The sequence below is a fragment of the Acinonyx jubatus genome, chromosome D1 (assembly GCF_027475565.1).
Source record: "Acinonyx jubatus isolate Ajub_Pintada_27869175 chromosome D1, VMU_Ajub_asm_v1.0, whole genome shotgun sequence".
NCBI lineage: Eukaryota > Metazoa > Chordata > Mammalia > Carnivora > Felidae > Acinonyx > Acinonyx jubatus.
Window position 1 is genome coordinate 59506289 of NC_069390.1, and position 27126 is coordinate 59533414.

Sequence of the window (27126 nt, forward strand, 5' to 3'; positions counted from 1 at the left end):
ATTTGAGCCCCGTCCACCCGAGAGAGAGACGTTCTGGGGCAAGCTCTCGGAGGCCTGAGGGGACTGGGCAGCGTTGGTCACGTGACCCCAGGCCCCTCCCACTCGCCCTCCCTAAGGCTCCAGGCTGGAAATAACGGAGCTCTCTCTCCGAAGTGCTAGTGCTGCGTTGTCACAGCAACCCTTTGAGAGTGGAAGCACGATGAATAATAAACTCCTTTTTCTACAGAAGAGGAAACCGAGGCCTGAGCCTTGGATGGGAATCAAAGACCACACTCTTCTAGAGGTTAGAGAGCTCGTAACTGGGTTCACGGCTCTTCTAGCTTGCGCGGGCCTCATCCCAACCTGTCCACATTTCAACCTAACAGCCGCGCCCCCGACGACGTCACTCTGGGTCCTGAAGCTGCCCCTGTGCGGGAGCTGCGTGTCCCCCGCCCAGTCTCAGGCAGGCAAACGAGCCCAAATTGGTAATTAACTCTGGGCAAAGAGTTGGCTGTGTCAGAGAGGAGATGGGGCGCTAAGGGGAAAAGAATTAGTACTTCGGATTTGAAACTCTTGCTTTATTTCTTTGTTAGGCACTGAAGAACGAAGTAACAAGAACAATGAAAACTTTAATCAGAATAATAGCAAAAGGTAACTGAGTGTTAGGTGCCAGGCACTGTTCCAGGCACTTTCCCAGTATTATTTCATTTCCTCTTTATGCCAAGTATATGGGAAAGTGACTATTGATCCAGTTTTACAAATAGGAGGCCTGAGGCATTAAACTGAAGAGCAAGAGTTTAGCCGTGAGAGACCTAGTGGAATTCAAGGAAGTCAGTCTCTAGGCCAAACTTTTCTTGCCTGTAAAATCAGTATGATCATACCTGTGCTGTAGCACTGTTGAGGCTGGATGGGCAGACATGTGGAGTAGCTGTATTTCCATCTGTTGACTAGAGGAGTGTTCGATTTTTTTAAACTGGGATTCGTTTGTTGGTAGCAAGACTAGAGGAGGGGCACTCTGAGCAGGGAGAGTATTAGGAAGTTGTTTCTGTAGTATAGGTGAGAGAGTAGCAGTAAGAATGGAAATGGAATAGAGTCTAGAGCTATTACAAAGGTGAAGTCCTCAGAATCTGGAGGGAGACTGAGGGAAAGAAGGTGGCGAAAATGAAGAAGAGGATGGATGAAGAAAAGAAGCCAAGGATGATTTCCAGGCTAAGTGATTGGATGCTGGTTCATTTCTCCAAGATGGAGAATCCAGGAGGAAAAGTAAGCTTTGAGAGTAGCTAACAATCTAATACAGGAAATGGAGAATTTCACGGTTCCTGGGACAGCTGCACGCGGTTGGCTATATAGTAAAACAGTCAGTGCTTTGCTCAGAAACAGAATTCCCCAAATCATGCAGAGAGAAAATTGGCTAAAACCTATATAATAATTTCATATCAACTTGACATAGTTTTTATAGTGTCGTTAAAAAGCAATTGTCTCTGGGCACCTGGGTGGCTCAGTCGGTTAAGTGACTGACCGGTTCAGATCATGATCGCACAGTTCGTAAGTTGGAGCCTGGCGTCTGGCTCTGTGTGGACAGCTCAGAGCCTGGAGCCTATCTTCAGCTTCTGTGTCTCCCTATCTTTCTGCCCCTTCCCGCGGGCACTCTGTTTCTCTCTCTCTCAAAAATAAGTAAATATTTTTTTAAAAATACTAAAAAAAAGGGGGATTGTCTCACAGCAAAACATTTTATTCAAGTTAATGACTGAAGAAAAGGGATCTTAGCTATGACAAGGAACTCTTCACCTGTTACAGTGACAGTCTCCGAGGAAGTATCCAAGCATATGTACATCAAAGGGAAGCATATCACCAAGAATTTAAAGAAGGGCAGGATTTGTTCCTTTACTTCCTATATAAATCCCTATAAGTAATAAAAGTAGACACTTAAGTCTCACATATGTATACTGTTTTACTTGTCAGAAGAATGCTCTCACCCATTCTCTCTTTTGGTCTTTATAATAATTCTGTGATGTATGCAAGGTGGCTGCTATTATGCCCACTGTATAGATGAGAAAACTGAAGATCAGAGCAATTAAGTGATTTGCTGTGGTCTACATTACTAGCATGCAGCTAGAAATTAAATTCCTGCCTTTTAATGTCAAGCTTAATGTCTTCACTACAAATCATCACCTTTTAGAACTAGTTGGCAAAGAGGTATAAAGATGTTCCTGCCTTTTGGCGATAGTAAGAATTAAGCTTCCTATAAATCCATTCTTACTAGGATCATACCCTTGATATGTACTCTTAAGACTCTTGGGGTGCCTTTGTGGCTCAGTTGGTTGACCATTGTACTCTTGATCTCAGCTTGGGTCATGATCCCAAGGTCGTGGGATTGAGTCCTGTGTTGGGCTCTGTCCTGACTGTGAAGCTTACTTAAGATTCTCTCTCCCTCTCCCCTTGCCCCTCTCCCCTGCTTACATACACACACTCCCTTTCTCTGGAAAAAAAGAGGCAGGGGGTGTGTGGCTCTTGAATAAGTGATAGAGTTGAAAGAAGGAAAACTACTAAAGTGTGTACCAGGACTGGCTATCTTCTGAGACCTCCAGCCTTCCATCCTAGTATCTGACACATTGTGGCTCATGACTGGGACCTCAGAGGGTGCTATCAGCTGGAATACCTTTAAATAGCGTCTCCATGGGGCCTGAGCTTCCTCACAGCATGGTAGCTGGGATTTGAAGTGGAGAGTCCCAAAAAAGAGACTGATAGAAGCTGCATGCCTCTTCTAACCTAGCCTTGGAAGTTACAGAGAGTGACAACAGGTAGGGTCTGCTGGGTTTTTCCTTTTCTTTTTTCTTTCTTTTTTTTTTTAATATTTATTTTTGAGAGAGAGAGAGAGAGAGAGAGAGAGAGAGAGAGAGAGAGAACACAAGCAGGCAAGGGACAGAGAAAGAGGAGGACAGAGGGTCCGAAGCAGGCTCCATGCTGACAGCAGAGAGCCCAATGCGGGGCTCAAACTCACCAACTGTGAGATCATGACATGAGCTGAAGTTGGATGCTTAACTGACTGAGCCACCCAGGTGCCCCTCTTTTTCTTTATAAATGAACTTTGTAGTATGATCTGCCATGGAATACCTGCACCCTTGGCTGCCACCTTGACTACAGCTTTGGGAGAGACTTTGAGGCAGAAACACCCAGCTGAATGGTCCAGGTTCTTGACCCACAGAAACTGTGAGATAATATTTGTTATTTTAAGTCACTAAGTTTTAGCAATAACTGATAGATTAGCTAAAGATAAGTGAGAAAGAACCTTGAATAGACTTTAGTCACTGTGCTTCTCCTTATACACTTGACTTGGCAAACTTACCCATGCCCATGGTTTGAACTACCCTGTGTAGGTAACTCCCCAATCTCTATCTCCATCCCAAAACCCTCTTCAACTATAGACTTTTACATCCTGCAGCCTGCTAGACATCTCCATTTAGGGGTTCCACAGACCCTTCTCATTCAGCTTATCAAAAATTGAGCTTGTGAACTATGGACTTTGATTGACAATGATGTGTCTCAGTGTGAGTTCATCGGTTGCAACAAATGTACGTCTGTGGTGGGGAATGTTGATAATGAGGGAGGTGAGGCATGACTGGGGGAGTACTGGGAAATCTGTGTACCATCTGCTCAATTTTGTTGTGAACCTAAAATTGCTCTAAAAAATAGTATCAATAAAAATTTGAATTTACCATCTTCTCATTCAACTCTGCTGTTTCTCTAGCATCTTATTATATGGAAAAATACCACCTTACGTTTAGGTGCTCAAGTTAGAAACCTTGAATCTATCCGTATGACCTTATTCTCCCTCACTCTTCATATTCAGTAATAATAATTAATTATAATTTATAATTATTAATTATAATAGGAACAAAAACAGCAACTGACATTTATGGAGGGCTTACTGTATGATAGGTACTCACTGTTCCAAGCAATTTATGTGTATCAGTCTTCATAGCAGCCCTAGGAAATATATACTATCATGATTCCTGTTTTACAGATAAGAAAACAAGTCAGGGTGAAGTAACTTGCCCAAGTCTATACCTACTAAGTGGCAGAGCTTGATTTACAATCTATGCTGTTGGGCAGCAAATCCTGCACACTTCATTTTACTGCCTCCAATCAACCAAGTTCTGTCACCTCTTAACTCCTGTCTCATGAATCTGACCCCTCATTTCTCCTCCACTATTGTGCATTCAGGTCCTCTCTGTGTTAAGCCACTATAAGAGCATCCAAACTGTTTGCTGAACCCAGAGGCCTCCTAGTCTTTGGGAAAGAGACATAAGAATTATATTCTCATGTGGTAGGTGCTGTATTGAAGTCTGCACCAAGTACCATGGGATTGCCCTTCGTGAGAATCCAGAGAACTTGTAGGAGAACATGATGTTTGAGTTGCGTCTTGAGGATGAGGAGTTCAAAGATAAAGAAAAGCATACGTAGAGGTAATTCCATTTCATTGCACAAAGATAGGAAGGAGCATGTAGTGTTTGAGGAACTGCAAGAATTTGTGTGTGGCACATGATGGCATGGTGGGGCTGGAAAGTCGGCCAAGATGGGCTGGGAAGGGCCATGTATATAGCAAGCCCTTGGCATTCATGAATGACTTGCCACCAATTATCCCTCCAATCTGTAACAATTTGCTAAAACAACGGTGGGATGATGAATGAGCCTAGCTGACTGCCCTGCACTTGCACTCAACTTAGCTTTCTTGCCTCTTACCATGACTTACGGCACCTTTCCACTCTCAGAAAATTATACTTCACTGTTTTGGGTTTCTTTTGGCAGGGGAGGGGGTGGTTGGAGGAGAGGGTACGATACACGCTATGGTGATATTCCTGAATTTAAGAATTTGAGGGGCACCTGGGTGGCTCAGTCGGTTAGGCGGCCGACTTCGGCTCAGGTTATGATCTCGCAGTCCGTGAGTTCGAGCCCCGCGTCGGGCTCTGTGCTAACAGCTTGGAGCCTGGACCCTGTTTCAGATTCTGTGTCTCCCTCTCTCTGACCCTCCCCTGTTCATGCTCTGTCTCTCCCTGTCTCAAAAATAAATAAACGTTAAAAAAAATTTTTTAATAAAAAAAAATAAAAAAAAGAATTTGAGAAGGTCTCTGTTAACATACATGGACAATGCCACATGTGAGCAAAAGTTATCTTTTACAAGGTAATGGGTGATGAATATAAATAAACAGAAAGATAAGTAAAATTAAATAGATGAAGAAAAAACATGAATCAGGAAAAAAAACTACAGAGAAAGTAAAAATCATAAAGTGAGAAAACAAATTAGAGTAGTGATTTTGTATTCTGTGCTAGCCCAGGTACTTACATTTGTTGTGACACCTATCATGGGCTTTTAACTTTAAAAGGAATTGCTCCAGGGGCACCTGGGTGGCTCAGTCAGCTAAGCGTCTAACTTCGGCTCAGGTCATGATCTCTCAGTTCATGAGTTCAAGACCTGCATTGGGCTCTGTGATGATAGCTCAGAGCCTGGAGCCTGCTTCACATTCTGTGTGTCTTTCTCTTTCTGCCCCTCCCCCCCCTCACACTCTGTCTCTAGCTCTCTCAAAAAGTAAATAAACAAACAGGGGTACCTGGGTGGCTCAGTCAGTTGAGCAACTAACTGACTTCGGCTCAGGTCATGATCTCACGGTTTGTGAGTTTGAGTCCCGCGTCGGGCTCATATATATATATATTTCAGGATGATACAGGGGCAAGAGTCTGACAGCTCTGAGCAAGAGCTCACAGCTCAGAGCCTGGAGCCTGCTCCCGATTCTGTGTCTCCCTCTCTCTCTGCCCCTCCCCCGCTCATGCTCTGTCTCTCTCTCTCTGTCAAAAATAAACATTTTTTAAAAAGTTTTTTTTTTAAAAAGTAAACATTATTAATAATAATAAAATAAAATGAAATAATTGCTTCTGGAGCACCCAGGTGGCTCAGTCAGTTAAGCGTCCGACTTCGGCTCAGGTCATGATCTCATGGCTCGGGAGCTCAAGTCCTGCATCGGGCTGTATGCTGAGACAGCTGAGAGCCTGGAGCCTGCTTCGGATTCTGTCTCTCTCTCTCTCTCTCTCTCTCTCTCTGCCCCTCCCCCACTCTGTCTCTCTCAAAAAAAAAAAAACAACAAAAAATAGGAATTGCTCCTATCCCATTGATTTTTCGAACATATGGTTTAAGAAGTTAATCCACTTAATAATGCTTCACAACTCCTATTGCTTACACACCAAGGTGCCAGGCAACATAGTCTCCCACCGTGTACAGGGTTTTCAGAAGAAGGTTAACATTAAGGTTGTAAGGTTCATTTCAGTTTCCTTCTTTGTCCTTCACTTGCAGGGCAAGGATTATCAGGGAAGATGGGAAATCTTGGAACAGGCCCAGGAAGTGAGTTCAGGCAGTGATGCCCTTTTTTAACAAACCACTAAGGTCCCTCTTTTAAACGTATAGCTAGTAGAAATCACACAGGGCATCACTTCACATCAGCAGACATTGTTTCGGATGCCAGAATGAGTCTGAATGAAAAAGTCACCTAAACTGAAGAGAGCAGCTCATGTTACAACATTCGGTGGCAGAGATCTGCTGACCAGAGGTAGCAATTTAAGAAACAATGAGTTTCAAACTAACCTATTAGGGTCCAGGGCCGGTGAGGCGGGGTCCTCAGCTGCCATTGCCTTTCTCTACTGAAAACCTTCCATGTCCCCTCAGGGCTGCTGCTGACCAAGGAGCAGAGTGTGCTCTTTATTGTTAAAGCTTCCCGCATGCCTGGGTCATCTGGCTTTTAGAGATAATGGGGTGTTTTATTTGGTTCTATAAACTGACTAATTTATTATGAAGGACCTTTATTCAGAAAGATCTTAATTTTTTTTAATCTGCAAATAAAAAATACCGAAGAGAAATGCACTAACATTTTGAGTGGTTATTTCTGAGTGGTGGCGATGTGACTATTTAATTTTTCTTACTCTTCTCTGTCTACTATAAGCATATATAAATTATCAATAAAGGAAAAAACTTTATTTAAAAAGGCTAATAATGGGAGAAACTCTAGGACTTAAGAGAATTGGCCTTCTCTGTTGTTAATGGTTTTCAGACAGAAACCTGAAATGGCTCATTGGGATGACTAGTAACTTCTTACCCAAGAAACAGTGAGGCTGAGTGCTTTCTTATAAACATGCAAGCTTAGTGGGGTTATTATCTATGCCTTTGCATTAAAAGAAGTGTAACAGAATAATCTTAGAAAAATACTTAATCTGTGAGCCTTGGTTTTCTCATCTGTAAAATGGTAACAATACCGCTTCTACCTGTGATTAGGTGAATAAGTGAGATTTATTTTTATTTAAAAAAATTTTTTTAATGTTCTTTTAAATTTATTTTTGAGAGAGAGACGGACAGAGTGCGAGTGGGGGAAAAGCAGAGAGAGAGGGAGACACAGAATCAGAAGCAGGCTCCAGACTCTGAGCTGTCAGCACAGAGCCCGATGCGGGGCTCGAACCCACGAACTGTGAGATCATGACCTGAGCCAAAGTCGATGCTCAACCGACTGAGCCACCCAGGTGCCCCAGAGAAGTGAGATTTATTTTTAAATGAATTAAATATATAAGGCATTTTGCTAGGCATTGAGGATTGAGAGCAGATAGCCCTTGCCTATTTTAAGTTCAAACAGTAGATGGAAAAACAATTACTATTGTTTAATAGTAATTAAACTATTACTTTTTAGTAATAAAAAGAGAGACAGAGCATGAACAGGGGAGGGGCAGAGAGAGAGGGAGACACAGAATCCCAAGCAGGCTCCAGGCTCCAAGCCATCAGCACAGAGCCCGACGTGGGGCTTGAACCCACGAACCACAAGATCATAACCTGAGTTGGATGCTTAACCGACTGAGCCACCCATGCACCCCTTCCTACAAAATTACAGTAATCCAGACTGTGTGGTATTGGCATAAGGATAGCTGTATAGATCAGTGGAATAAAATTAAGAGTCCAGAAGTAAACCCATACATTTCTGGCCCACTGTGTTTTGACAAGGATGCCAAGGGAATCCAATGAGGGAAAGAACAGCTTTTTCAACAAATGGTGCTGGTACAACTAGATAGCCACATGCGAAAGAATGAATTCAGATCTCTGACTCCTTATACAAAAACAATTCAGAATGGGCCAATCACCTAAACTTAAGAGCTAAACCTATAAAACATAAATTTTTGTGACATTGCATTAGGCAACAGTTTCTTAGGTATGACATCTAAAGCATGAGTAAACAAACAAACAAAAAAAACCCCAAATTGGACATCACCAAAATTAACAACTTTTGTGTCAAAGGGCACCATCAAGAAAGTAAAAAGACAAGTTGAAGAACTGAAGAAAATATTTGCAAGTCATGTATTTGGTAAGGGTTGGTATATAGAAAGGACTCATAACTGAAGAACAAAAATATATATAACCCCATTTAAAAAATGGGCAAAGGATCTGAACAGATGTTTCTGAAAAGAAGTTAAACAATTGGCCAATAAGCACAGGAGAAGATGCTCAATATCACTAATCATCTAGGAAATGCAACTCAAAACCACAGTGAGAAACTACTTCATAGCCAGTAGGATGGCTATAATAATAATAATAATAATAATAAAAGACTGAATCATAAGTGTTCTCTGATGTGGAGAAACTGGAACCCTCCTGCATTGCCAGTGGGAAGGTAAAAAGATACAGATACCGTGTAAACAGTTCAGCAGTACCTGAAAACGTGAAACAAGAGTTACCATATAATGTACCAATTTAATTCCCAGATACGTAAGAGAACTGAAAACATTTCCACACAAAAACCTGTACTCCAATATTTGTTATTCATAATAGCCCCAGAGTGGAAACAATCCAAATATCCATCAACTGCTGAAGATAAACAAAATGGATGCATAAACAATGTAGTAGAATATTGTTCATCAATAAAAAGGAATGAAGTACTGATTCATACTAAAACATAGATGAAGTCAGGACGCCTGGGTAGCTCAGTCGGTTAAGTTTCCAACTTTAGATCTTGGCTCAGGTTCACGAGTTCAAGCCCTGTATCAGGCTCCGTGTGGTCAGCGTGGAGCCTGCTTGGGATTCTCTGTCTTCCTTTCTCTCTGCTTCCCCTCCCCCGCCCCCAACTCTCTCTCTCAAAATAAATAAACTATGAAATAAAAAAATTAAAAAAAAACCAAAACATGAAGTCATGAAAACATGCTAAATGAAAGAAGTCAGACAAAAAAGCTCACATATTATGATCCCATTTATATAAAATGTCCAGAATAGGCAAATCCTTACAGACAGTAGATTAGTGGTTGCCAGGGTCTGAGGGGAAGGGGAGAATGGTGAATAGTAATACTGAGCTAGTAATATATTGGGTTTCTTTTGGGGGTGGAGACAACCTTGTGAATATATTAAAGACCATTAAATTGTACATCTTGAAATGGTGAAATTTATGGCATGTGAATTATATCTCAATTAAAAAAACCAAGAAGAATGGTTTTTAAATGAAATTTACAAGAACTTTTGGAAGCCACTGCATAAGCACATCCAGATTATTAGAAGCGGCTGTGTCTCTGAGAGGACAATCATTACAAAGACGGATTCCTAGCCTTCTCTTCCTCTCTCGTATGCCTTTTCTGGTTGTGGGTCCATGTCTCTTTGGCACTATCCTCATTCTGCTTACAACATCTCCCAGCTAAAACTCCAGCCCTGCCTTCTGGATCAGTCTGAATCTGAAGCCAACTTTCCAATTTTCCAGAATTGAGCCAGCTTGCTTCTCTCTTCATTGTTGGTAAACCCTCGTTACCATCAAAATTCATCCTTAGGGGGGGAAAAACTAGCCTTGAAATATAGAAAATTTACTTTAAACTAGAGACAGCACAGGTTCTAATCAGGTTCTAACATCATTAATCAAGTGCTTCCTCTTTTTTTTTTTTTTTTTTAATAGAGTAAGAGCTATTTGATTGCATGAGTCCATGGTGCAATTAGTGGTATCCTACTAGAAGGCAGTCATGCCAAAGAGAAAAGAAAATGGACATTTCAACAGAAAGATACAAAACAATTGAAGGGAAAAGCAAGAACATCTCCCCTGTTTTAAGTTTCAGCTACCTGTAACAGTTGTTCCCAGTGTTGGAGTTCAAGTATGCTGCTGCGAAGCCTGCTATTTTCCCAGAGTTTCTTTTAGGAATTTCTGACATTTCAGCGAGTCTTCAAATATAGTTTAACATTTCTATAATCTGTTTGTTTTAAAGACTGGCAGTCAAATAAGAAATAACTGAGAGGCAGAGTGGATGGAAGACAGGGTGGTACTTCTGTTTTCCAGGATAGAGGTTTGTATAGAAAGGAGTAGAGTATAGAGAGGTGGAGATCAGAGAGAGAGCACTGAGATGTGAGGACCCGTAGGAGGCAAGAGGGAAGGGGCCAGATGAGGGACACAGAAGGGATGTGACAAAAACAGGAGATGCCTCCTCCTTGGAGACATGCTGGAGAGAAGGACGAGTGCTTGAGTGTGGATAAAGTAGCTCTGAAACGGGCAAGAGGAACAACAAGGAAGCTATAAGTGGCCTATACTGTGAACTAGTAGGCTCCTAGTTAACCTTTCATTTGGATATGACTTTATGTTCTAAAATAATGCTGCAAATATTAGGTCACATCCCCTTAGAGTGTTCTTTCTCTTTGATTTTCATTTAGACTTGTAGGTCCTTAAAGAGCTCATGAAAAGTCATTAACGAGTCAAAATGAGACAGGCATTCATTTCACCCAACACTTAATTTAGCTTCACTAGAATAATCTCATTATTTTTTATAATTGTGCCTGTACTAAATGGTCCCAGCATAGTACACCAATTCTTGGTTTTAAAGACAAGAACTCTTCTACATCCTCTGGTCTCATAATCCGAAAGAGGTGTGGGCTGATAGCCATTCTCTAGATTCAGTAGACTCCAGTAGACTCCTTTAAATTCTCTTAAGGCTGCCACAGCACTGTCACCTCCACTTAACTGATTGTGTTTAAGTGAAATTTTCAAATAAACCACTGAGAAACATTGCAGCTGGTCATTTCTTGCCAGCATAGATCATCTTTCATTCCATTACGTGAAATTCTGATTTAAAAACTGCTTTACCTAAAAATTGCTCAGTAATTTTTTAAAGTAATCTCTGTGCCCAAAGTAGAGCTTGAATTCATACCCCAAGATCAAGAGTTGCATGTTCCACCTCAGCTAGCCAGGTGCCCCAGTTAATCAGTATTTTTAATCAGAATTGTAAATAATGATGAATTCCACTAGTTGCTAAAAAAAAAAAAAGAAAAAAGAGAGAGAGAGTTCACCATTCACTGGCAATCTTGCTATACCCGAGAATTAATTAGGAAAATTTATCAAATCAACACTTGTAGAGGAGACTCATACTCAGGATTGTTGGAAGGGCCCCTTCAAGTCATCTGGTCTAACCACTTTTCAGATGTGTTGAACTGTTACACTCCTGCCAAGTGACAGTGCAGCCTAAACCCAAACATCCCCTACTGGTGAAAATTCACTCCCAGAGTTATTATTACAGAACTCTGTGAAAAAAATTTCCCATAGAATAAATGAAAGCTTTTGCCTTATGGCTTTTGCCCTCTGGTCTAGTTCTGTGCTCCCAGAGTACCACACAGAACAAGTCCAAGGCCTCTCTAATGTGTCAGCTCTCCAGAGGCTAAAGATAGAACTCTTTCGATAGATGGCCTCCTAATACCTATAATTCACCTAGCTGGCATACAGCTTTAAAAATTACTCTGGGGGGGGGGGCACCCGGGTGGCTCAGTTGTTAAGCATCTGACTTCAGCTCAGGTCATGATCTCACGGTTCATGAGTTTGAGTCCCCCATTAGGTGAGCATGAGTCCCCGCCCCCCCTTCAGGTGAGCCCCACATTTCTCTCCCTCTCTCTCTTTCTCCCTCCCTCTCTCTGCCCCTTTTGGGATTCTCTCTCTCTCTCAAAAAAAAATTACTTTGGGGAAATTGATATTTGTAAATTTACTTTCTAGATAGTAGAGAACAATTCACCTGTTCCTTAGATGACAAAAATTTTCAGCCTTCATCAAGTATTATTGAAAATTCTTAACTTTTTATGTGCCACGAAGTTTAAAATAAACTAAGTCTGCAAACACATCATGCTAAATACATCAAATTATTTAAATTTTTTATTATGACAATTGACATATATTAAGTGAAAGAAATGACAGAAGTATTATAATAAAACATTTTGAAAGAAAAAGTTACACAATTAGGCCAAGAGCTATAAAATAGCTTTAGGCCTGGCTTATAACACCAAGAGTTCTGATCAGACTGTAGTGAGACATTGAACATTTCATTAACAAAAAATAATTGGCACCAGCCACAACATATTTTGGTTGTCACTTACAAGGAATATTATATTTAAACAACTATGCACTGCAATTCTAACACACTAGGTGTTCATACACTGCAGTTAACCCCTGAAGCTTTAAGCTACCAGGAATTCCTATATTTTCTATGCACAAAATTTACTTTGTGCATTATTGGAATCACATTTCCAGTTTTCAAATCTCCCCCCCACCCACACACACATGCAGTACATTATATGTGGCAGAGAGCACGTCAGTTTCCCCTATTTGACTAAAACAGCACGTTCCTGATTACCTCTCAACAGTATTATGCTAATCTCGGAGCTTCTGCTTTAGCTCTCATCTCCTAGAAACAAAATAAAGCATTCTGAGAACCTATTCCAGGAATAATTTTTTTATGCATAGGAAAATAAAGCATTTCATATAAGCATGTCTGAAAATCCAAGAGGCATTTTGATCAAACGCTCCCCGAATCCCAGCTACTATTACTTTAAAACCAAAATGAAAATTTAACATATACCATTTACAAATTCTTATCAGGAATTTGTATTCTTCACCTAGAAATTCATGATTTCCAGGCATCACCTCTGAATGGATGATGATGGCAAAGAAACCGACAACCCCATGTTAGCTGACGATAAAGGTAGTTTAGATAGAAATTATGACACACCTAGACGAATTTAATTCTTTATGAGAATACATTTGTGCTATAAAGGTGAGTTATTAGAATGGTAAAATTATCAGATAGCAAAAAGTACTGGTGTCTTAATGAAAGTTGTGGTAAAATGTGCCATGTAAAAGAATGCTAGAATCAGCAACTCTACAAGATTTCAAAAGTATGTTTCATCAAATGTGGAGAGAATTGGAATTTAATCTGATATCCCTTCCAGCAGACAAATACTCCTGTGGAATTAAGTCTACTGAATAACCACCAAATCAAACAATTCTAGGTTTTCCTTCTTTTACAGATTGAAAAGAAACCGAGCTTTGCCCCAACCCACTCCACCCATCCCAGCACGGGACAGTCCCTTTGAAGGTGTACACAGAACCTCCTGACGGGTTTGGGCAAGCTACAATTCAGATACCATTATCAAGAAGCTACTTTGCTAAGAGAACAAAACACCAGACCAACATTGAGAATACCCTAGTTAGGCATCACGAAAACCACGCACTATAATATGCTGTTAACTGCCAAATTGAGGCTATGATAGCTGTTCTGAAATTGAAAATTCATTTACACTAAACTAGATCTGTGTGTGCATGTCTACTTGTGTGTGTGTATATGTGTATGTGTATATGTGTTTGTGTATAATTTTCATGCAGTGTTCTTAAAGCTTTGGAGACAAGGGTTATTAGCCTAATTTCAAGGCTTGTCCACATAGCAGTATTGACATGCACCAACTCTGCTAAAGGGCAGGAAAATGAAAAAGACCATGGCACAAATTTTTAAACAATTTTAGGTTTAATTACATAATGCACCTGTAGATGTTCTAGCATAAACACAATTGTAAAAATCTACATCCTATTTTAGGGTATTTTTCCACCTCCCATCCCTTAAAAGCTGTACAGTTATATAAAAAATGTGACTCTCAAGCAAAATAAACTTTTTTTTTTTTTTGCAACATACAAAATAAGTTAAATGATTCAGAAGGCCTTGAGCCATTAAGTATCCCAATGACTGTTCTGGCCATCCATAAGCATGACAGGCAGCTCCGGGTCTATGACCAGAACTCAATAAATACAGGTCAAACAAAACCCCAAACACTTAAATTAGGTTTCTTTAGAAAGCGATGAAAGTCAAGAAAATATATAATTAGGGTTAACAATTCCATTCTTAACTTACATCATCCAGTGGCAAAATGAACAAGGCAGGTCACTCGGTCCTTAGTGCATTTACTAGCTTGTACCGGTTTGGCAAAAAACACAAATGTAGTTCCTTTAAATGTTTTTTTCTCATTCAAAATGTCTAAGGAGCTTAATTAATAAATTTCTACTCATCTAATAATTTGTTATGCCCTCTCGTATAACTTATGCATAGGATAGTTATATCTTAAAAGTTATTAAAATTAAAATAACATTTTCCTTAACTGAAATGACAATGTGCCAGAATTGGGGTTTGCAGCATTTTCCAGAAAGAAATGGTGTAAATATAAAATGAAAAAAAAAAAAATTGAGCTTACATGACCAGAATGAAGGACAAAATCCATTCATGTAATCCTATTCTAACCGATTTCTGAGAGGGTTTATCTGAGTAAAAAAAGAAGCATTGAGTTTACAATCTAAAGTGGTTATATACCAAGCACACTACAGTTTGGCTTATGAAGACTGCTTGCTTGCTGGGGAATGACTCCTCAGTATATGTTACATAGTTACTTAGCAATTCTTGGCACTCAAAAAATGTTAAATTATCATTTAAGTTGAAGTGAAATATTTCAAAAACAGACTATTAAGTGTACATATAATAACCTAGCTTAAATACATTGATAGCAAAGGGCCTTGTCTTTCAGGATTGGTATAAAAATAAGAAAATCAGCAGATGAATTGCCACTTCCAAAGTAGGTTTACAGGTACACACTGGGAATGGTGGATAAAATAGGAATGGATTTTATTCTAACAAAGTTTAAGAACAATATTAAGCAGAGGACTAGATAGATTACAGCAGATATGCAGTCTTGGCATTCTTACTTCTTAGAGAACCAGGAATATTTTTTTAGAATGTCAAACCAAGAAGAGAAACTTCGCTATGTTTCTCTAGACTTTTTCTGCAATTAAATGTTCATAATTCCACATCAGTTAAAATTATTTGTCTTATGTCTTTTTACAATGTCAATTAATGATTTGAAACTCACTTTTCATTTCTGCTAACATCTAAAGTATGTATATACATATTAACTTATATATATATATATATACATACATGTATGTATATTCTATTAAAAAAAAGATCTGGGTCTTTGAATACGTGTTCTATAGCTGTGAGGCAATCATGGACCTGTTCCACTGTGTTGTTGAAGGGTACAGCTCACTTTTTCTAAATATTAGACTTACAGATTCACTGTGTTCCTTTCAGTCATATGGTAGAACTAGCTAATGGTTAACAACTCTTAACCCCACAAACATAAGCTAAAAAGGCATTCTTTATGACAAAGTAAATTCCATCAATCCCATTTAAAAATTGGTAACATTTCCCCACCATTTTACCTCTAAATAAGTACACGCCTATATATATTTTTAATACGTATACTTTGTTCAAATGCATATTATAATAGGGATGGGTCCTATCAACCCAAAAGTGAAAACTGGAGCTTATAATATCCTTTTAAAATTAACTGGTTTAAAAATTGTTTTTTTCAACAACGTCTTTAGCATTCGAAGTCCTTGGTTCTTTGGCAGGTCATATTAAAAAAAAAAAAAAAAGACTATCAGTAGACATGAATTTATTCTAAATGCAACTCCTTTTTCTTCTCTGCATCTGCAACCTTGACCAGCTGGAAAGAGATGTGTCAAGGAAACCCAACCTCAGTATTATCAGGTATACTCTTGAAAATCTCTCTGCCATCATTCTCTAATAATGTGCCAACAACGGAGAATGTTTTACACTAAACACTATTTTGTCAACACAAGTCTACAAAACCAAAATGTGTATTTTCAGTCTGATTTCCTTTCATATATTTTACTTGAAAGCTTCTGCTTTGTGAAAGTTTGGCTAGTTTTCAAACCTTTACGGAAATTGCAAACGAAATATCCTGAGTACTAAACAGCATCTCCCCTTAATACACGCGCTATAGATTGTGGAGTTTGACACTGGGAGTCCATCTGTATTTAAAAAAGATGAAAGTATTAAAGGGCTCTATTATATAGCAGCTATGATGAATCTAAATCCGTGGTTAGTACTCTAAGGATCCAGGATGTTCTAAACTCAAATGAGCCGCTTGCTTATACTCTGTCCAGTTCCTAATGACTGAATTATATCTTTGGATACAGAACAATGACTTTTTCCTAACATTTTTTTTTAACTTCTTCAAAGCATGTTCAGGTAACATTTCAGTGAACACAAGACTCCATGAGGGACTAAATCTAGTCACCAAGCAGCAGAACTGTTTTTGAACTGTTCAACATTTAACCGCCCACAATTAATCTGTCTGCATAATAACTTATAAGTATCAGAGGCTTCTGCAGCCTTTGTAGATGAAACAGTCAATTGGCTTAATCAGAATGTAAGGTTAGCAGGCAGACATTCACTATCAAGTTCACAAACATTTAATTCAAGTTCAGTAAATTAATAGGCAGCAAAAGTGGTATCATAACCCATGTCAGTGGAACTATGCTAAATTGAATACTCAGTCTTTGCTCTAACAATGACCTTTTACTCTGCAGGAGAAGGGTAAAAATAACTCCTTATTTCACATTAGGCATCCTGTAAAATAAATAATCTACCCATCGAACACTTCTTATCGCTTGCTTAACTATAGAGTGGTGGAAGCAGGAGCTGGTGTGTCCAGAGGTAGAGACAGGGTACATGGGAATTTCTACACGGTAGTGGCTTTACCCAGCTGCAGGACTAAAATGGTAGAGGAAGAATGGCAGGAGAGGCCACCTGCACATTCTAACCACTTACCTTGCACTAGTAGGAATTCTTGTATTGCCTGCCTGTTAGACAGTTAAAAAGGCTAACATTCTTAACTGACTTTCAAATAAATGAACAAACCTGGCTAGAAACGAGGCCTGGTAAGTGAGTATGGTTCCTTACATAACCCTGCTCTACCGTCTGTAAATGTTAAGCCCTTCCCTCCCTTCCAGTGGAACATTGTCTCAAAATAAAAATCACAACTTGCTTGGAACCACATGCTATTGGTGCATCCTATTTTTAGGCTGCTTTCATTATTTTATTTTTTATACAGATACATATACATTGCTAGAATCAAAGCAAAAATATTAATGGGCAGGTACTACAGAACTAAAGTGAAACAAAACAAAACAAACAAAAGAACCAACAAATGAAAAACAACAGCTATAAACTTTCAAGGCCAAAAGATAAGACTTCAGGGCAACACCTGTTGAGGAAGGAAAAGGAGTATAAAGTTTCTAGAGAGGTATTTATAATGCAAGTCTAATGCCAGCTTTTTAATAATAAAAAGAGAAGTGCTTTACTATACACTGACTAGCACATATGATGCTTAATTTGGAAAGAAAAATTAACAAAGTTCCTTGGGCCAGCAGCAGATATGTGTGTCTGTTGCCGGCAACAGACACAACACTGGAACAGAAAAACCCAAATCCCGGGGCAAAAGTATTCACAGAAGTAATGGCTGAAGGTTTCAGAATTTGACAGGCAAGGTTTAATCACAAGTGCTACACTTTATACAATGTTATTTATGGCTCTGCCTGAAATTTTACAGCTGTAACAGTAATAAGACAAAGTTCATATTTTAGTGTCAATTACATGTTAGATATTTAGTTATAAACCCCTTTTTTCTTGAAACAAAGGGCTCATCTTTCATTAAAGCATTGAGATGTTTGAAATGGATGTCATGCCTATTAAGTATATTGGCGGTTCTCAAGCAACTCTGTTGGTCATGTGACTATTAATGAATTTTAATAGAAGTCTAATGGCCAAAGGCCAAAACTACATTCAAACCCTGCTAATATATCCAGGCAGATAGGAAATTCCAATGCACACACATACACACACACATATACACACACATACATGCTAAAACTCAAACTAAAAACCTCCCAAAGGAACTGCTTTGTTTGTAGACTTCAATTTGAAGTAGATACTAAGGGCAAGAATAGACCAGTTAAAATTCACCTGAAAATCCTTTCCCCATTTCAAATGTGCTAAAATACCGCTGTCAGCTTAGCATCTCTTCATGTATGTTATGTATAGATGTATTTCTTTCAAAATGGGCTATTTCAGATATTTAAATATTAAGTGGCCAGAAGACCAGAGTTACACTATCTGCAAAGTTTACAGTCCACCTGGGCCTAAAGAAAGACCACATTTATATCACGAATAACTCTTCATTGATAGTATATTAGATTAGAGGCCACCTCATCACCACTGCATAAAGCTGTTTAAAAAAAATTTGCTGCTAGCACAATCTGGTTGTCAAAGCTTCATTATACATTTTACTGTACAAATGTTTTTCAGATGATTTTTTTTTTTTAAACAAGGAACTCCGCTATAACAGAAACTCAGGTTAGAGTTTTTAATGATGGTACTTTCTCCATCTCTTCTTTATTAAGTGTGGTTATCTCTGATAGTAAACAAGCTGATATCATGGATGCTGTTACTAAATGATGTATGTATGATGTTATCTACAGTTCTCAAACTGCAACAACACAGACTTGAACTTTTAAACAGTCTGTTAATCATCATCTATGCCATGAATGTTTAAATATAATATATATTTAATATGAAAAAGCTAAAGCACAAGTGCCTTCTCCCACCCCTAATTCTGTTTTGGGCCCTCACAGATTCGGAATGCATTCTTATCCACCCTTTTTCACAAAGTCAGGAGAGCTCAGGAAATATAAAGTCAAAAATATACAAATCTTTGTTGTTATTATAATAAGATTTTTTCCATGAATGAAATTACCAAGGACCATGAACTTGGAAAAAGAAAATCAAAAGGAATTTACAGCAATTATTTATCTTCAAAGTTCAAAACTGGTCACTTCACAGAAAGACTTCAGGGTTTGTTGAAATTTTTCTTCTAAAAAGTCATTCTGTAGTGGAGTTTTCTAGGAAAAATAAAACAGCTTTTAATAACTGGCCCGCTGGTGTGAGAGCTACCGTGGAATAAATTAGCACAAAAATGGAAAAGAAGTCTTATAACTGTTCACTATTACAGACATAATCAACAAGGTCAGTCACTCTTAAAAGCTCATCTTCCTCCTCTTCTGGTGCCCCTGCCTCCTGCCCACCACTTGTCCCATTGGGGGCCAGGCTTGCACTGGCTGTGCTGTTGTCCTTGGGGGTCTGAGGCTTCTCAGTTGGCTTGCCAATCAAGTTCTCAATGGCTTTGCCAGGACTCTGTCCATTGGTGGAAGGCAAGTCCACTAAGCTATAGTCCAAAGGGCTCCCCACTTTGCCTACATTTTCAAAGTCCTCTTCCTCATCACTGTCTATCCGGTAGGGCTTCTTGGTGCTCTCTTGTTCTGAGGGCAGGACCCTGGGCTGGTTGTCAGGGGCAGGCTGATCTGCACCTCCATGAGCGTTGTCACAACTCTCCTCCTCATCTGTCTCGATCCGGTGTAGCCGTTTTCGGGATGGTTTGCCTTCTTCCTCATCTGCTTCTGAATATTCATCTGTGCTTCGACCCCGCTTTCGAACTGACCGCTTTGATTCTTTAGCTAGCTCATCATCTTCAGAGTTCTTGGACATATAGCTCTCTAGAATAAACAGCACATTTAAGCCATCGACACAGTTAACCATAACAGATTTAAGTAATTCTCCTTTTCCTCCCCATAGTCAGCCCATGTCCTGCTTTCAAACTTGCTCATAAATCTGTATTTCCCTTCAAACCTGCCCTGGTTTCTCTCTCCTCACAGGTCTATAACAATCCATGGTATGATCCACAGTGCGCTTTTTAACTAAGATTTTAGGAAAGAGGAGAACCAGATAACTTAATCATGGCCCTTAAATTAAATGGAGATGGGTGGGGGGGTAACAAACGGAGAAATTACTATCCACTAGCCCTCAAATTATGGAGTCATGTAAACAAACTGATAAGGAAAGATTAAACTGAGCACCCAACTCTGGGCATCTGAAACACTGTGCTAACAACTCCTAACTCATGTTATTAAATGTCCTTGATAGTCCTGAAAGGTCTTCTTTCCTTTTTCTGTACCTACATCTTGGTGGCCTCATCTAATCTCACAGCTTTGCATCTATATGCTGATGACTCTCATATTTGTTTTAGGCAACCTCTAAATTCCACACTCATGTATCAACCTGCCTACTCAACATCTATGCTGGAATTTAAAAAAATTTTTTTTTTCAACATTTATTTATTTTTTGGGACAGAGAGAGACAGAGCATGAACGGGGGAGGGGCAGAGAGAGAGGGAGACACAGAATCGGAAACAGGCTCCAGGCTCTGAGCCATCAGCCCAGAGCCCGACGTGGGGCTCGAACTCACGGACCGCGAGATCGTGACCTGGCTGAAGTTGGACGCTTAACCGACTGCGCCACCCAGGCGCCCCTGGAATTTTTTAATTAATTAATTAATTAATTTTAAAGTAAGCTTCAGACCCAGTGTGGAGCCCAACATGAGGCTTAAACTCATGACTCTGAGATCAAGACCTAAGCTAAGATCAAGAGTTGGATGCTTACCTGACTGAGCCACCCAGGCATCCCTATGTGCAATTTCTAGACAGGCATCTGAAACCTAATGTGTCCAGAACTAAGGTCCTAAACCTCTGCCTCAAACCTGAACTGTTCTGGTCTCCACCATCTTAGTTACTGGCAACTCTACTGCAATCACTCAGTCATCTTTTGATTGCTTTCTTTCTGCCATCAAACCCAACAATATATCCTTTGAGTCTACCTCCAAAATATATCCATTATCTGACTGCTTTTCACCCCTTCACTACTGCTGCCCTAGTCTCACCCACCATCATCTCTCACCTGGCCTATTAACTGGTCTCCTAGATTCTGTCCTTGTCCCCTTAAATTTATTCATATCACAGCTGCCATAGCAAATTAAAACACAAATCACTGCTCTGCTCAAACTCCTCCAATTACTTCTGCTCTCACACAGAATAAAATCTGAAGTCTATACTATACAATGGCCTACTGTACTATCCAATATGGTAGCCAGTAATCACATGTGGCTATTTTAAATTTAAATAAAATAAAAATTAAAAATTTAGTTCCTCAGTTAAACCAGTCACATTTCAGGTGCTCAAAAGCCACATGAGGCCAGTGGCTACTATATTGAAGAGCACAGATAAAGAATATTTCCATCACTGCAGAAAGTTCAACCGCATGGCACTGTTCCTCATCAAGGGTTGGCAATTTTTATTTTTATTTTTTGTAAGGGGCAGGCCCTACAGTCTCTATTACAACTACTCAACTTTACACAAAAGAAGCCACAGATAACACGTAAGAAACAATGGGTGTGGCTGTTCCAATAAAACTTGATTTACAAAGTCTTTATTTATACAAACGGGTGGGCCATAGTTGGCAGACTACTGCTCTTCATGATCTGACCCCGCTGATCTCTGTATCATCTCAAGCTATTCTTCCCTTCACTCATTCTCCTTCAACCACCCTGACTTTGTTCCCTCAACAAGCCAGGCACAGACTTGCCTCCAGCCCTTCACATTAGTTGCTCTATCTGACTATATCACTCTTCTTTCAGATAAATGCAGGACACACACCTGACATTTTGTCAGGTCTTGACTCAAATGTGGTCTTCTTAGAGAGGCGTTCGTATGGTACCCTGAGATCCCAGCTACTCTCCCAACTTCCCTTGCTCCTTTATTCTTCTCCACGGCATTTATCGCCACGTAATATAAGACAGGTTCTACTTATTTATCTTGTTCATTGTCTCTGCCCCTAATTAAAAGAAGAGTTACACACGGGAGTGAGATGTTTTGGCTGTTCACTCTTCTGGTCCCAGTGCCTATAACAGTGACTAGTGCAGTAAGTATTTTCTAAAGTTGAATTACTGAATTTATGTTTATCTTTAATGACACATGAAGAAAAATATACACAATCAGATGTTTACCTCCTTTCTTTAGCCTCTCATGTCCAAACTTTTTTTCCCTTTCTTTCCTGACTTGGGCTCAAACTTAATGGATAAGGATCTTTGAAATCTTCAAAATAGGTGATAAATAATGGAGAATTAAATAAATCAAAGCAGAAAGGGGCATAGGTATTGGAATAATTTAAAATGAACTTGGGAAGCACTCTGGAATAACCATAAGACTAAATGGATATCACAAATTCATATTTTAGAGCTTTTCCTACACTGCTGCTCTAAAGCACAGCAAAAACTATTAAGAAATAAAAGTTACCAACTGAAGTTCATGGTCAGGGTGGAAAGACAGCAAAAACCTGTATCTGAAGCTCTTTAGTTATTCAGGGCACAGGAGGTTATTTCAAAATGAGGGCTGTGAATAATTAGGGGAGCCAAAGAAATCTTGCTCAGATAATTTTCTGAGACTCTTCTATTTCAATGAAAAATTTAATTATTACAATGGAGATGTTAAAAATTGGTATCTTATCAAGTATCATTTATTTAAAGTATAAAAAGTGACCCAGCAAAAAAATAACGGGTTTTGTCTCAAAGATCTGAGTGGCTATATTGAATTTCTATGAAATGGTACAGAACTGTAATCCTTACTTTATAGCTTCTACTTCTGCCTTGTGCAAACTTCTGTAAACTGGAGATCTACTCCTTACCTTCACTCTCTGAGCTGGAAAGCCTGCGCTTGTGAACTCGTCTGATTTCTTTACCACGTCGTAAACTCTTCTGGGAACCATCACTTTCGGAATCTTCTTTGTAGTTAATTTGTCTTTTCTGATTCCTCCTTGACCGCCTTCGCCGAGTTTCTACAAAATCATCACTAAAATCATCGCTAAAATCACTTTCTGTTAAAAAAAAAAAAAAACAAAAAAAGGAAAAAGAAGTCGAGTACAAAATTTAAGTCTATTAAATAGAAATGTAATTAGCTTAGGTTATAAAAATATAAAGCTATTAAGGTTCAGCAGTAACATTTTTAAAATCAATCAGTTATTGTAAGTTCTCTTTCTTTTTTTAATGTTTATTTTTGGGAGAGACGACAACAGAGCGCAAGTGGGGTTGGGGCAGAGAGAGAGGGAGACACAGAATCCAAAGCAGGTTCCAGGCTCTGAGCTGTCAGCACAGAATCCCAAGCGGGGCTCAAACTCATAGACTGTGCGATCATGACCTGAACTAAAGTCGGACGCTTAACTGAATGAGGCACCCAGGTGCCCCTCCTCTCTCTTTTTAAATATTTATCTTTGGGAGAGCACAAGTGTGGGGAGGGGCAAAGAGAGAGGAACAGAGGATCTGAAGCGGACTCTGCGCTGAACAGGCTGATATCAGGGAGCCTGATGTAGGGTTCAAACCCAAGAACTACGAGATCATAACCTGGGCCAAAGCTGGATGCTCAACCGACTGCGCCACCCCAGGCACCCCAATAAATCTCTCTCTTTTTAAAAGCAGGCTTGGGGCGCCTGGGTGGCTCAGTTGGTTGAGTGGCCGACTTCGGCTCAGGTCATGATCTCGCGGTCCGTGAGTTTGAGCCCCACGTCGGGCTCTGTGCTGACAGCTCAGAGCCTGGAGCCTGTTTCAGATTCTGTGTCTCCCTCTCTCTGACCCTCCCCCGTTCATGCTCTGTTTCTCTCTGTCTCAAAAATAAATAAACGAAAAAAAAAAAAAAAAAAGCAGGCTTCACGCCTAACATGGGGCTTGGACTCACAACCCTGTGACCAAAAGTCATACTCTCTACCTAATGAGCCAGCCAGGAGTCCCTATAAGTCTCTTATTTTCCTTCTAACAGTATGAATAAGTGCATAAGGGTCTTTAATGCCCAACCTCATTAATGTATCCTGTTAGCAGCCAATGGTTGAGATGAAAAGATGTTTTATATGATCCATATCTCATTCAACCTAGAGCTACTCAGTCAGCTACATGGCTGCTCTTCTTGGTGGCAGTTACTATTCTGCCTCAAGATAATCTGCTGTTCCTGTATGTACAGATGTATGGCACAGATTAAATAATTTCAGAATGTACTGCACAGATTAAACCATCTAATCCTAGATGAGACTGTTCTAAAGAAGTATAGAACTGGAGTTATATTTTTGGCTTTTTTCCACATGGAAATAAAATCTGCTAGCTATAGCACAGGGAGAAACTTCCAAAGTGTAGCTAAATAGCACTGTCCTTACCATCTCTGATAAGTAAACACGACCATGACACTGTATTAGAGCTGTTTTTCAGGAGTGCTAACAAATTCCAAATTGGCTTCAAAATGGCAAACTAGTTAGTTTGAAGGAGTCCTACTGGCCAAATCTGGGACAAACTGAACCAGCATAGCGATGGTCACATATTATATCCACAGACTAAAGTAAGAATCCACAAGTACATACTGATATAAAGAAATAAATATATGCAGAAGAAGGGAAAGTGCTTTCTTACAGAACACCAAATAATAAAGGTAAAAAGAGTGATGGAGCTAGGAAATCATCAATGAATGCTAAAACTATGAGTAAAACATCTGAAAAGAAATGGGATATATAAGGTCTCAAAAATGCCTTCCTACTAATTACTGTTAATTATAAAGGGAAAAATAATGGAGACCCGGAGAACATATATTAGCTCTGTGATATTCTTGCTGAAAAATGTGTACACTGAATCTAATCACAAGGAAAGAAAAATACTCTAGACTGAGGAACATTTTACAAATTAACTACTGTGTATTCTTTAAAACTGTGGAGATCAATAAAGACAAAGTTTGAGGAATATTCTAGATTAAAGGAGACTAGAGACATGAATAAATGCAATGTGTACTCCTGGATTTGACCGTGGACTAGGAAAAAAAATTGATATAAAGGGTAATCTTGGGACACCTGATGAAATCTGAACGTATACTGTTAATTAGATAATAGCCATATATCAATGTTAAAATGTCTGATTTTGATGATTATACTGTGGTTATGTTTGAAAATGTCCTTGTTCTTAGGAAATAATCACTGATAAAGAGGCAAGATGTCTCCATTTACTCAAGAGGTTTAGAAAAAAAGATGTATGAAACAGAAAAGCCCACAAGCCCGGCCAGGTCAAGGATGTAATACTTCTTCCCGGTTGTGACACTTCCTCAGTGAGATGACAGCTACCTATCTGCCAATTCTACAAAAAAAAAAAGGACTCATATCTGTTCTTTTAGGTACTGTACTGGTCACTATTTAATCAGTTAATAGGGATTAGCATAAAATATAAGAACATCAACTACTGCTAATTCATAAAAATGAATGAATCACTGATAGAGATTTAAATGTTAGCAATAACTGGTGATCCTTCTCTTTCCAACTGCTAGATATATGAGTAAAAGGTTCTCACCTTATTTGAGAATGATTCTAAAGAAACACTATGAAGATAAGTCTAGGCATGGAAACACTTTGCGCCAGAAGAATTCATCACAATCTTAAATGAATTTGGTATGCGGTTGACATATCCATCTGTATTCATTTTCTTAGATATGCTTTATGTGCTTTCTGTGAAAAATTTAGTTACTAAATCATAAGAAGAGAATTCAAAGTTTCATCAGAAAGCTTATATTACAGTTGAATGGAGTTTTATCTTAAGGACTCTTAACTCCAGAAATCATAAGAATTTACTGAGTTGGTGTGATGAGAACACAATTTTTTTTTTTTTTTTTTTTTACCAGAGTCTCTACTATTCTCTTCAGACTCCTCCTCTTCATCATCATCAGAGTACTTTTTCTTTGGGGTCTTTCTCCGCAAACGCCTGCTTTGCCTCATTGGCCGGGAAGGATGTCGCCTCAGTCTTCGGCTACAGAAATCAGTGTCGCTGTCATCATTAGACGGTGGGTCTTCTTCACTCTCATCTGGGTTTTCATCAGATACAACAAACTCATCTTGAGATCTGTTCAAGAGAAACCAGATGAATTAAGATTCTGAGTTCAAATTCTACCAAGTGCAGTGAATTGTTTAAGTAATGGTTAATGTAAAATACCTGGGTAATTGTTACCAATTTGTCTGTTAATAAAATGGAGAAAGGTTTTACCATCTATTCTTTTCTTAGGAGGCGTTAAGATGAACTGATGCTGATTTTCATACTATAAATTACTTTGGCCTCTTGGAATGTCCCTCTCATACCTTAAATTCAACATGTTCCAAAGAGAACTCATTATTTCCTAACCTATTCCTCTCTTGTGTCTCCTAGCCTTGTATTTGGTACTATTACCTATCCAGGAACTCAAACCAAAAACCTGGTATTTTTCCTAATTTCTCCCTTTTAATTTCTCACATCTAACAAATTATTAACTCTTCCTTGAGTCGACCTCTTAAAGATATTATCTCAAACCTGATCCCTCTTCCTTGTTTAGGCAATCGTCTCCCACTAAATCACTACAGCAATCCTCCAGGGAGTCTCTCTAGTCTCTAGATTCATTTCCCCTCCATGTATCCTCCAAATGAAGGCCAAGATGAAGTCTTCTGAAACATAAACCTCATTAGTCTGCTGTTAAAATGCCAATTAGTGGGCTTTTATCATCATTTTCAGGGTAAGAGTCTGAATTCCTATGCATGACTAACAAATCACTCCATCATCTGGGACCTTTTTATCTCTTCGTCACATCTCCAGCAGGGCACTCTTTACTTCTTCTTCCCCATGTTCTTGCTACCCTGACATACCAGGAGTTTCCTAAATATTCCATGATGTTTTATGTCTTGCTGCCTTGGACACATGACTTCTCATAGGATGCTTTCAATCTCAAACTCACTGATTTGCCCAGTTTTTCATTCTTCAAATTTCAGATCAAGCTCTATTTCTACTCCCAGGCTTTCCTTGAACTCCCTAAATTTATTGGACTCTTCCTTTGTACCCTAACTTAGGCTTTACCTATATTTTTTAGTAACAATCACACACTGAATGACTTTTTGTGGTTTGTATGTTTGTTTCTTCCACTAACAATCTGAGAGGAGAAACTACGTTGTTTCTTTTTCTGCAGGAAAATCTTTCCTGATCTTCCATACTGGATTACCTGCCCTGACCAAAACC

General features: G+C 39.2%; 1 protein-coding gene and 1 long non-coding RNA gene across 4 annotated transcripts in view; one reads left to right on the top strand and one right to left on the bottom strand.

Annotated features, from left to right (window-relative positions):
* Positions 1–24: 24 nt before the first annotated feature.
* LOC113593727 (uncharacterized) lies at positions 25–25910 on the top strand. The gene is made up of 4 exons (XR_003414056.2): positions 25–283; positions 573–630; positions 4311–4445; positions 25772–25910. It is a non-coding gene; the product is annotated as an uncharacterized LOC113593727 (long non-coding RNA).
* RSF1 (remodeling and spacing factor 1) overlaps positions 12144–27126 on the bottom strand; it is a 160114-nt gene continuing 145131 nt past the window's right edge. For all 3 annotated transcript variants that reach the window (XM_027039859.2, XM_015078860.3, XM_053203735.1), the window contains exons 14-16: positions 25769–25989; positions 22761–22949; positions 12144–19742 (exon numbers count right to left, since the gene is read on the bottom strand). In XM_027039859.2, the coding sequence (XP_026895660.1) occupies positions 19180–19742; positions 22761–22949; positions 25769–25989 (973 nt within the window). In that variant the 3' untranslated portion in view covers positions 12144–19179. The remainder of the gene's footprint in view (positions 19743–22760; positions 22950–25768; positions 25990–27126) is intronic.